Source organism: Terrapene carolina, unplaced genomic scaffold (genome assembly GCF_002925995.2).
Source record: "Terrapene carolina triunguis isolate 2854851 unplaced genomic scaffold, T_m_triunguis-2.0 Scaffold89, whole genome shotgun sequence".
Lineage (NCBI taxonomy): Eukaryota > Metazoa > Chordata > Testudines > Emydidae > Terrapene > Terrapene triunguis.
The window spans coordinates 16189899-16201578 of NW_020664440.1; the positions used below are offsets into that span (position 1 = coordinate 16189899).

Consider the following 11680-nt stretch of genomic DNA (forward strand, 5'->3'; position numbering starts at 1 on the left):
CACCCCCCTAGAGTGCAGTCCCATTAAAGCCTCCAATAATATATTTTGCATCATTTTCTCTTTAAAATGACCCTTCTTCAATCTCTCTATGAATCATCCAGGCTAACGCCTTTGAAAAGCTAGCTCTATGGTGTGAAAGCATAGATGAATCCAGTGCCCCTTTAAGGAATGCTTTCAGGCCTCAGTGTGAGCTACACTATTAATTTTAGCTTGGAGGTTTGCCACAGGCAGATTTCACAGAGGGTCTTGAAGCTATAGCGCGGCAGCTGTTCACTGGTATCCAGGGTGGGGTTTGCTAAGTAAAGAAGAGCACAAAGCTTGGGCTACTGAATGCACAACTTTCTTTCGAGGTATTTTGCCAGCAGAGCAAGGGTTCTGGGACTTTTTTTAAATTGACTTGTGCCCTTCTATCGAGAAACTATGGCAGAAGAGCAAACTGGACTTGAGGAGAGGATAATAATAAAGGACCAGCACACAAAGGAAATAGACCTGGTGAACAGAGATCCAAAGCACATTAATGAAGATGTTATAAAGGTACATTTTCTGAGCGCCTTTGATTTTTATAAGCATCTCTGCATTTTAGTGCAATAAATCTATTGGTAGTTTGCTTTTATATCAGGCTCAAATTCTACAGTATGTTTAAATCACTAAATATAGGGTGTAGCTGGACAATATGCCAGGGGAAGCGGGATTATCGAGGGCAGTAGTTTGAAAATGTGCTGTCGGGGGAAATCCTGCATTGCCAGGGAGATGCATACACTGACTAGGTGATTTCAGGTGGCTTTCCCATCTCTGATGAATGTGCTTGTTTAATTCTTTGAACATACTCACTCCAACTTCCGTGGCTGTAGCTTGCCAATTGACTGACATTTTCCCATTAGTCTTGGGGAGCAGGAAGCCAAATATAAAACAGAGACTCATGCCCATGTCACTCTAAATAATTAAAGTGAACCTTTAAAAAAAAAAACCTCTGCCAAAATTCATGACACTGATTGTCTCAGCAAGTTGTCCCTGTTCAGAGCAGCGCAGGAGACGATGGGGCAGCTGAATGTGTTCACCGTCTTATTTAGAACGGAATTGTTTCTCCCTCATACCGACATGCCCTGATCAACAGAGACACTGAGCGAGGAATACTGGACTGAACCTCAAAAGGGCGTTGTCTCTAACTTTGACCATTGAAGCGTGTGGGCTTGGTGCAACAATAGCCTCTTAAATGGAGTTACACCAAGGGTGAATTTGGCCCCAGGAGGGTAAGCGAGAAGATTGAAAAGGCTCTGTTAAATTATTCTTTTTCCTTGAAGCATCACAGCAATTCAGATGAGATAAATGAGTGTGGATTGAACCTCTTCTTAAAGTCAATAGAGGAGGTCTTGGAATGTGAGCTTTGGTTTCTGCATTTAGAAAAAGAGCCACCTTTGAAAACAGGTGACGCAAAGGCCAGGTTAGTATTCGAAGTGGGAGGCTGAATGATCGGCCACCAAGTGCAACAGCTACTGTGTGGTAGATGGACATTCAGTGAGCAGGGCAAAATGGGATTGGGACAGCTGGGTAGTGGTGTTATATCCAGCATATGTTCCTCACCAAACATGCATTCCTGTATCTCTTCTGCACATCACTATCTGTTTTGTTAGTACCTGTAAATATATTGGTCCAGATACTGCACTCAGCTATACCAATGTACATATGGAGTAAGGCTATTTTTGATCATATAGGGGGGTAAACATATATACCAGTCTGGCTTATTTTGGCTGTGTCTCCATACCTAAATGAAAAAGAAAGAGTGTAAATGTGTAAGGTTGCTACAGATGGAACGATAGGATTTTATCAGAATTACATCAAGGAATCGCTTTGAAATTTCCAGGAGGAAAATGGTATTAGATTGAAGTGAGATTAAAAGGAGCCTTGTGGCTGAAAGATCTGTGCTTCTACAGATCTAACACAATTACTTGTATGTTACGATTCCATCTTCAGAAACTGAAGCCCTATGCCACTGCTTGCTACACGGCCCTGAAGGTAGCAAAATGCAGTTGTTTAGGTCCCAATCCTGTGGAGTGTGGGGAAGTGTGGTTCCTGCATTCTCCTTCTGGCTCCCAGACACCACTGAAGCCCAAGAGAATCTGCAGCTTCGAGGTATATACAGGGAGTGGGAGAGACTGGGGAAGAAGTCATGCTGAGTCACATGCTTCCCTCGGGTCCAGGTGGATTTCCATTTACAAATCTCCAAGGCCTTACTGTGCTGGCTGAATCGGTGTCCCTTGCTTGAGTTAAGCAGCGATGCCAGCTTGGAGGAGTTGATCACAGCTCTTTGTCAATGCCCTTAGGCTTCGTGGCTGTCACTTTCAGAAGAATAAGGGAAATGCATATTATTGGCTGCCATGCAGTTTCCTAACAAGTAGAAGAGGTCAACTGACAGCATGCCTAAGTTAGGGGACCCAAGTCCATATTAGGACACTCAAGTCAGCAGTTAGATGCTCATATAAATATGTATTCTGTGCACCTAAGATCCAAACTGAATGTCAAGCAAGGTGCTCAGTGCCTTCAACTCCTGTTAGAGCCAGTTGACCTCAGGTGTGTACTGGAAGACAGCTAGAGTTCCTGTTGTAGGGCTCACTCTCCCTCCAAGTATTATTGACTATGTGTGGCACTTCTGGGTCATCGGTAATACAACAATTACCTCTGGTGGAACCTCATCTGTGCTCCCTGAGCCTGTCTGCACCAGAAGAGAACAAATGGGGGTTGCTAAGGGCACTCCACTCCCTGAAGAATTAGGACCAAGTGCACCCTTCTTTGAAAAAGGGGCTTCCCCACTAGGAAGTCAAAAGGACTCTTCATGTGCTTAAAGTTAGGCACATGCTGAAGTACTTTCTGGCTTCAAAATCAGGCATGCACTTAAGTATTTTGGATGCAATTCTGGTTCCACTGGTGTCCTGTTGACTTCAGAGCCAGGATATCACTCCTCCACTTCAATGGGACTACTCACGTACTTAAAGTTAGGCATGTCCTTAAACGCCTTATTGAAAAGAGCCTAGGTCAAGCATAAAACCATTCTCTAATGATCAGTCATGCCCACAGTTCTTTAATGTGGAGAATCAGCAAGCACAATTTATAATGGTTTCATAATAAAATGACAAATGCCTTTTAACCTGTGTTTATCATCCATGATTAATATTTTTTTGTCAACGCTACAGTGATAAATGCAGCTGATGAATACGTTCCCCACGAGAAATACGTCAGCTCCTGCTTTCTCGCAGACGTTTCTTAATCTCAACTAAGCAGATCTGTAATTAAAAGAAACCCCACCTCAAAGTTCTGCCGGGTAGCAGCAATGTCCCTGGGAGATGTGGAGAGGAAAGTGGATCTACCTCCCTCAGAGTGTGTAAAGCTGATTAATTGAGCTCTGAATATTTAAAAAAAAAACAAATAATAAATCAGAAGGTTTGTGGGCATTTTATGAGTGCAATCCGCCTCTTAGCAGCAAGCCCGCCAATGCCCTTGAAGGCTCGAAAGGGTAGGAATAGGCGGTGTGTGTTATTTCAAGAGTAAACAGTTTCACAGCACATTTCCTGCCCCGGGTGCTCAAGGTGGCGGACCTGTGAGCGTTGTGGTGGGGGGAACAAAGCGTCATGGGGACAAAGACCTGCATGTTTGGAACCCACCTTCCTGAATCACCTGTCATTCCTGAGACGCCTAGTGGCAATTCAGACTGCACGAGATACTAAAAAAACATGCCTACCATTGAACCCTTACGACCAATTGAAAAGCCTCCCCAGCTGAGGGCCCTTGTCTTCGGGATTTGTGAGGCAACCAATGCCGTAGACTGGCGCATGTCCGTTAATATTGTTTTTAATTTAATTTAGTCTTTATGTATCTTCCTCTTCCAGTGGGGAGCTTTGTGTTTCTTTGTCCGTTTCTAATGCCCACTAATCAAGGTATCTAAGCACCAAGAGCTAGATTAATAAAGGCAATGATTTTCCACAAAAAACACCTCAACTCTCTGGGTCAGATTCTTGTGTGTTACAGCCCCTTTGTGCAGCTCAATGAAAAAGAGCCATTATCCAGCTGCAAATGAGAATTCCCCCTTGGCATGGGGTAACTCTCTACTGGGTGTAAAAGCACTGCAGCATCTGACCCCACTACCACCCCGACATAGAGGAGAGGGAAGAGTGGGGCTGGGAAGGGATCATGGTGGAGTGGAGCTCCATTCCACCAATCCTCCATTGTTATAGAGTCCGTGTAGGGCCTTATATCAGGGCTGCTACTTAGAACTGCCCAGCAGTAGCTCTAAGTGGTGTTAGGGTTGGATCAGGAAGATACAACTTGCTCCCCAGTATTCACCCCTACCTTTCTCTGAGCCAGCCTTTCCGTGTGCCTCCTGTTTTTAGTTCTGATATTTCCTGGGGCAGTATTACCCTTCCCAAGAACAGCATCACAACCTGCTGCATTGTCTCCATGCAGAATCAGAAGTGCAGACCTCACTAAACAGCTGCTCTAGTGGCATTTCAGACCCACGGAGAAGCAGGATGTAGGGGAAATCTCACCACAAGTCTGACCTGGTTGGGTCCCCACTCATTTCAGCAGGTACAATATCTTAGAATGTACCTGGATAAGGTTTAGCTGCATCCTTACGTTTTTTCGTTGCACAGCCCAAACCACCGTGGGATGCATTTTCATTACTCAGATATTAAATCATATATGAAAAGGAAGCATCCCAAGAGCAGTAAATGTGTTTCAGACACCAATGTTTTTGCTCTTGCATGCTCTTCATTATATAACTGCCTTCACATTTCCTTCCTGACACCCAAATCACTCAAATTGTTGTATTTTGTAGTAGCGGTATTCAACAGTTTAAAGTGCGGGGACTACCTGCTCACCCCAATCATACTTTAGCTAATGCTAAAAAGATTGTCCTCAAAATTAAACCATGATTTAGGGGTAGTCCTGCATCAGCGTAGGGGGTAAAAATGTTTTGTGCCCCATAACAGGCCTGCTCAGAGGCAACCCAGTTGTGGACCCTGTTACGTCTGACCATACATTTGTGCCATATGATGTAAGAAAAAGAGATGGTAATTTGGTGAAGAACTGGCTGAGGGCTCAACATTTTGCAGCTAATTTTGTCCCCCAAACTCAAGTGTGAAGTAGACCTTTTGGACAACGGCAGTTTCTCTGGCCCAGGTGCACCAGAGCCAGCTGATGAGAAGTGAATGGAGAGTAGGGCAGACACTTTCACCTTCCACACAGGACCCATTTCCCACTGGTTCTTGGCTTGGGCCTTTTATTTTGGAAGGGGTACAGAGTCTGATATCATATACCTAATTTCCTTCACTGTACCCTCTATTTTCTCCAGTTCTTCGGAATCATCACTAGTAGAATAGGGGCATGCCTATGTATGACAGATCTCAGCTGGCCAATAAACAGACAAGTGATTGTGAGCACTGTTCTCCAGTTGGATGATAATTACCTGCCCTGCTTGAATTCTGTGTGAGTGGCACCGCCCTAACCCACCCCTCTGTCTTGTCTGCATTCCAGGTGGATTTTGAAGATGTCATTGCTGAGCCAGCAGGTACATACAGTTTTGATGGAGTATGGAAAACCAGCTACACCACCTTCACGGTCAGCAAGTACTGGTGCTACCGGCTGCTTTCGGTTGTGTTGGGAATCCCTCTGGCAGTCATCTGGGGCTTCCTCTTTGCTTTAATCTCCTTTTGTCATATCTGGGCAGTAGTGCCCTGCATCAAAAGCTACGTGATCGAAATCCAGTGTGTCAGCAGAATTTACTCCCTGTGCATCCACACCTTCTGTGACCCACTGTGCGAGGCCCTGGGGAAGATCTTTAGCAGCATCAAAGTTGCCCTACGCAAGGAAATCTAGAGCAATTGGTGGAGAAAACTAGCAGAAACAATCACTCACCCAACAATCACACTTTCAAAGTTTTCCTGAAAGACTGTGCACCATATTCTTCTCTCAGTTACATTGGAGTCACTCCAATGACACCTATGCAGCTACTACACAGTCAATCTAATGTAAAGGAGAGCAGAACTTCCTCTGTAATTATTTCATGGACCACAACCTTAGATTAACACATGCATTTATTAAGTAACAAATAAGGGTGTGAGAAAGCTAAAGTACATTTGGGTACAATGCAAAATTGTCTGTTTAGTTAGCCATTAGCTCAAAATAGTACCAGGAAGCACAGGTATGTAATAATTATTATTGCTGCAAATAGTGGCTGTTGTAAACGCTTTTGTTTTAATTCGCAATATGCCAAAAGTGTATGGCTTGATGATGTAAATGACAAAGTTTTGTTTCTGTGTGTGTTTCCATTTAAGCAAAGCTTTTAAATCCAGGTAACCTTATTGGGTACATTTTTGACGGCTCAACATGTTTTTTCGGGAGTGCAGTTTGTGTCTGTTGTTTTGTGGCTGCAAGTGCATATCATGGCATTTGGACCCCTTAACTAACTGTGGGAATAAATCAGGTAGTTAAACATGCAGCTATTACAATCTGTATCCAGGATTCAAGGGCAGGCACAAAAACTGCAGACATTTGGCCCCATTTTTTTCTCAGACCCAAATTACACTTACAAACCAGACGACTGGGCCTCCCTACCACATCTGAATATTTACCTCAATGACCGCAAACATATTTGACTAATTCCCTTAAATAGTGACCAGGTTGGCTTTCATAAAAGGTTTTGGCTTATTTGTTGAGGAGGTGGGGAATTTTGTGTTATTTTCTTGTTTGATCACGATAAACTGGGGAATTCATTTTCCTCCCTAACTGCATTTAGTCGTAGCTAATCAGTCCTGTTGCCATGTTTCTATGTTCCCTGTAGTTACAGCTGTCTTAACACTGGAGCAAGAATTAGCTAAAATTCCTAGAATTGTGGGGCCCCCATTAACATCAGTGGCATTGCACTGGTGTAAACAAGAATAGATTTTAGCTCATTGGGCCTAATTCGCTCATGCAATGTTTAACACGAGACACCCGAGTGTATTTAATGCAGTTAGTTCAGATATACCTCCGTGTAAGCAAGAGGCGAATGAGACCCTTTGTTTTCAATGGAAGTTGCACATTTCAGGTCAGAGGGGTTTTGGCCCATAAAAATTAGGGATTAAAAAAAGGCCATTCAGTCAAAGGCAAGGTTATTTCCTACTCTGTATTCTCAGGTAATTTGTCCAGCCCGTGTTTAATGAATCACACAGTGAGGAACTCATCAATTCCCTAGGAAGATTATTCTGGATGTAAAGCATGTGAGTAATTCCATTACTATCAAGCAAGGCACTTAAGCACATGCTTAACTTTAAACATGCTTAAGTACCTTGTTGAATCAGTGCCTGAGCTAGCTTACTTTTCAGACATTTTTCCTGGTAGGGTTAATGGTCCTTTCCTCAGTTCAGTGCATTGGCTTCCCACAAGTAGTAGGTCCCAGATCCTCAAAAGGTATTTAGGTGCCTAATTGCCTCCTCCAATGACTACTAAGAGCCAAATTCTCTACTGGCACTACTCCAATGACGTCAGGGATTTGTGCTCTCATTATTGCAAAGTAATGGCACTAAACACGCCAATGACACTAACGTTTTAAAAGGACTAATAGAGAAAAAAAGAATGTGGTGATTGAAAATAGAATGGCTCAGCTTTGTCTAAGAGTTTGCCTTAAACAGCTGTATTGCTGGTCTAGGCAGACATGTGAGTATGCTCCAAGCTATTCACTATGGGACACATTTTTAAAGAAACTTCAGCCTCACTTCTAATTGTGCAGCCAGTGCAGGCAGAAATGATGCCTATTAGGTAACCAGCTACCTGATTTGAGGGCACAGTCAGGTAGGTAGCAGTCAAAATGCTATAATTTGTGCATATATTGCAGGTGCAAAACATGAAAACCCAAAAGATGACAGAATTGCTTGAGAAGTTGCATTGGAATAGGACATGTCCATTGTTTCTGAGAGTGAGTTAATCCTTAAAGAAACACTCTAAATTGATTCTTTGTTCTTTGCCTCTTATGACCTGATACCCAGAGAACATCATATGGTTATGAGCAATATTTTTAGTTTTTCACTGTAATAAAAGTTATAATGAAAGGTGATGTGAGGGTGATTTTTGTTTTATTGATTACACACTCAATTCAAAAAGCTACACCCACAACTCTTCCCAGCTGTAGTCTTGGGCTATTAGTAGGCGTGCAGCCTTTACGGCATTGTATCTGAGCTCATGTCCTTTTGAAATGTGTTAATGCAATGCATTTATTCATTTTTCTCTTGTGAAAGGTGTCTTGTTTCATCTTTTCAATGTTCTAAAGTTAGCCATTTCAGAGCAGGGGGTCTGGATGATAAAGGGCAGTTCTCCTGGGCTGCCAACCCATTCATCTGCATCTTAGGTTATAAGTGCTTTGGGTCAGGGATTCTGCCGTGCAGTGTTCTAGTGAAATCCTTCCAATGGGCTTACTAACACCTCGCAGTCTAATCAATACTGAGTAGTTGCATCATCCCAGAAGCTTCCCTGCTTCCCTCTTGCTTGGTGGAGGAAGTAAGTGGCATCAGACCTTTTCCTGGTACAGTTCACACACTCGTCCATGCTAGTTCAGCTATGCTGCCTGGTACTTGGTGGGGAGGGAGTGCCAGAGCCTTGGCTCCACCCACTTCACATCTCTGCCCACCCATCACCACTCACTGGAGGAGGAGGAGGAGTGGCTCAGTGGTGGCTGCTCTTCCCCTGCATCCACACACAATACCAATAGCCTAGACAGTGCAGCAAAGTGGCTGACTATGCAGTAGGATTGTATCCAGGATCATGACCTGTCCTAAATAATAAAGCTTAAAAAATAAGTAGATTGGGGGGTGGAGCCTTTATTTTTTATTATTGTGATTTGTTGGTCCCTAGGTTTAAATTATAATCAGCGATCATTTCTCAAAAACAATTTACTGAGCTTTCTGGTCGTAAACCATTTCTGCAAAGAAGCTCATCATTCACTTCCCTTAATATACAGAATGCTGATGCAGATGCAGGACAAACTGATTAAACTACCTTACCTGGATGATGGTAAGACGAAAGTGCAGGATTGGGCTTTAATAAGAGCACGATCAAGCTCAGTGGACAAAATCCTAAGTCCTTATTCAGACAAAACTGAAGTTCATTGACGTCAATGGGAGTTTTGCCCAAGTAAGGGTTGAGTAAGAAGGTTACGTGCTGGCCCTCTATTTCCAGCACACTGTGAAATATAATGCAGTGCACAGTAATCAGTTCCAGAAAGATCTGGAATGTACAATGGATGGTAGGAATAACACAAGGAAACCGCAATGGCCCTGGATTCTCCACTGGCTGGCACATTATGGAGTCACTTACGCCTGTGCAAAGTGGCACTAAAACTTTGTCAGAGCAAAACAAATAGCGTTTAACACCCACTTTCATCATTAATCATCCTATCCAATCCTAAAGGGCCATACCCTCCTGGAGCACCACCTGGCTCTGTCTCTAGGTTGGTCCTCAATTTATGGCCATCATTGGCTATCGTAGTAACACCCAATTTGCCCAGTTGCAAATGGGGCCCAGAGGAGAATCAGGTCTACTATGTTTTATATAAAAAGGCAGAGTCATGGGCAATTTGTAGAGACATGTCCAAGCCACAAAGTTAAATCTAAATAATCCTGAGATATGAGGGCATGTGTGGGTGGGATTTAGGATTTTGTTTGGGCCTATTATATAAATAAGATTCTGAATTTTCTAAACGTTGGGAAAGATTAGATGTCGGGTTTTGGTTTTGTCCTTTCTCTAGTTTGAATAGGAAATAAGTGCTTTGAAATCTTGCAATTAACTAAATCAGAATCCCACTCCGTCAGGCAGTGCACGCTTCGACTCCGTGGGAGTTGTGCGTGATAGAACCATGCGAGATTGGACATCGTCCAACTGGAGTTTTGCGCATGCTAAGATTGCAGGACTAGCCTGGGGCTCGGCTGTGGGACTGAGTCACAGCTCTGCTGGGGTGAAAGTAACATTAAGCACTTACCGGTACGGGGGCCTGGCTCCGGGTCCCAGGAAGGGGTAGGGCCTCGGGCGGAAGGGTCAGGGCTGTGGGTCAGCCTCCCCCAGCCAGCCCATCTGCACAGCCTGGCCTCTGCCATCCGGGGCTTCGGCGGCGATTTAAAAGGCCCGGGGCTCCAGCCGCTGCTGCGGTAGCAGCGGCAGCAGCCGGGGACCCCACGCCCTTTTAAATCACTGGCCCTGTGGCAGATGCCCCTTTTGCCCCCCTCCCCATCAGCAGCAATCCTGCCGGGAGGGTCCCTACTGGCAGGGCCACCGATGGGGGAGGGCAAAAGGGGCAACGACATTAAAGCGCTGCCGCAGTAGCGCTTTAACGTCGGCTGCGTACAGGCCGGTACCGGTGGCCACTTCTTACTGGTACACCGTACCAGTCTACTTTCACCTATGCTACTTCTGCTTTACACCACCGGAACTCCACTCAGGGCTGATGGAGGGGAAGAGGGACAATTGCACCAGGGCCCCAAGCTCAGGGGGGGGCCCTAAAGCATCTGTAACTGAGGTGAAATGGGAGGGGGGGCAGCACACATGATGTACCGGGGACCCAAGTTACTCTCAACAGGCCTGACTCTACTGAAATCAGTGGAGTTGACCAGCATAAAACAAGAGTAAACAGTGATGAATGAGATCCTGTATTTCTAGCTGTAGCTTTTTTCCATGATCACAATAAAATCATTAAAATAAAAGTACATTCCTTTCCTTGGGGAGTGCAGAAAGGGGACAATCTACACATTTCTCATTTTCCTTGAGTTTAAATGGATAGAGGATGGAGAAAGTGCAGAACTCCACTGTTCCACTGCTTTAGTGCATGAGAACAAGCTGGGATTTAAGCTCCAAGCTGAACTAATGAGTGGCACGATGCTTAAAAGTCAGTCCCAAGCTACTATTTTTAAAAAGTGCCTGGAGACCAAAACAAAATCTATAGAACTAAAAGCTGAAAATGGATCAGTTGATGATAATGAAACAGCAAAACTGATAAATATGCAGTATTTATATCCATTGCAAAAATACAGTCAAATCCCTCAGCCCCTCCTTCATGTGCAGTCATAACTCATGCATGGTGTCCCATTGATTTTGGAACGACTTGTGTGAGAAAGGACGATGAACATGAACAAAGAGTTGCCCACTCAGCCTGGCATGGCTTATCTTGCTGCCATTGAATTCAGCGGGGAAATTCACACTGACTTCACCGGGAACAGGATCGTGCCATAACTATTTGCACTTCTCCAAAGTGGTAGCACAGTGGTGCTAGCTTTATGTTTACGTAATACAATGTTGTACAGGTCATAAAAGTTTGGTGCGTTAGTCTAGAAACAAAAGCATTCCATACAATCTAGATATACTTGTATTTTGTGCATGAAGCATTTTTTCCTCCCAGGTTTCCTTCACATGCTTTTTTTTTTTTCTTCTTCTTCACTGCTCCCCTCTTTGCTTCAAGTTGAATTTATAAAATTTAATTTACAAAAAAAAACAATCTTTTAACGAATACTCCATGCCATAACCAAGATCGCGTGAATTACATGGCAAGAAAATTGTACTGGTGTAATACTTCACGGCCTATGGTAAACCAAAGAATGAAAGCCTGGCCCCACTGAAGTTTTATCATTGACTTTAATGGAGCCAGAAATTCACCCCAAGTATTTGCCTT

At 43.9% G+C, this 11680-nt stretch overlaps 1 protein-coding gene across 1 annotated transcript; it reads left to right on the forward strand.

Annotated features, from left to right (window-relative positions):
• The first annotated feature begins 253 nt into the window (after window positions 1-253).
• On the forward strand, window positions 254-7641 carry CAV3 (caveolin 3). The gene is made up of 2 exons (XM_024217106.2): window positions 254-534; window positions 5527-7641. The coding sequence occupies exons 1-2, from the start codon at window positions 421-423 to the stop codon at window positions 5866-5868; spliced, it is 456 nt and encodes a 151-aa protein (XP_024072874.1). The 5' UTR covers window positions 254-420; the 3' UTR covers window positions 5869-7641.
• The last annotated feature ends 4039 nt before the right edge of the window (window positions 7642-11680 follow it).

Coding starts and splice junctions, on each gene's coding strand:
- CAV3 (XM_024217106.2), top strand. CDS start 421: ATGGCAGAAGAGCAAACTGGACTTGAGGAGAGGATAATAATAAAGGAC. Junction 535..5,526: donor TTAATGAAGATGTTATAAAG/GTACATTTTCTG, acceptor TCTGCATTCCAG/GTGGATTTTGAAGATGTCAT.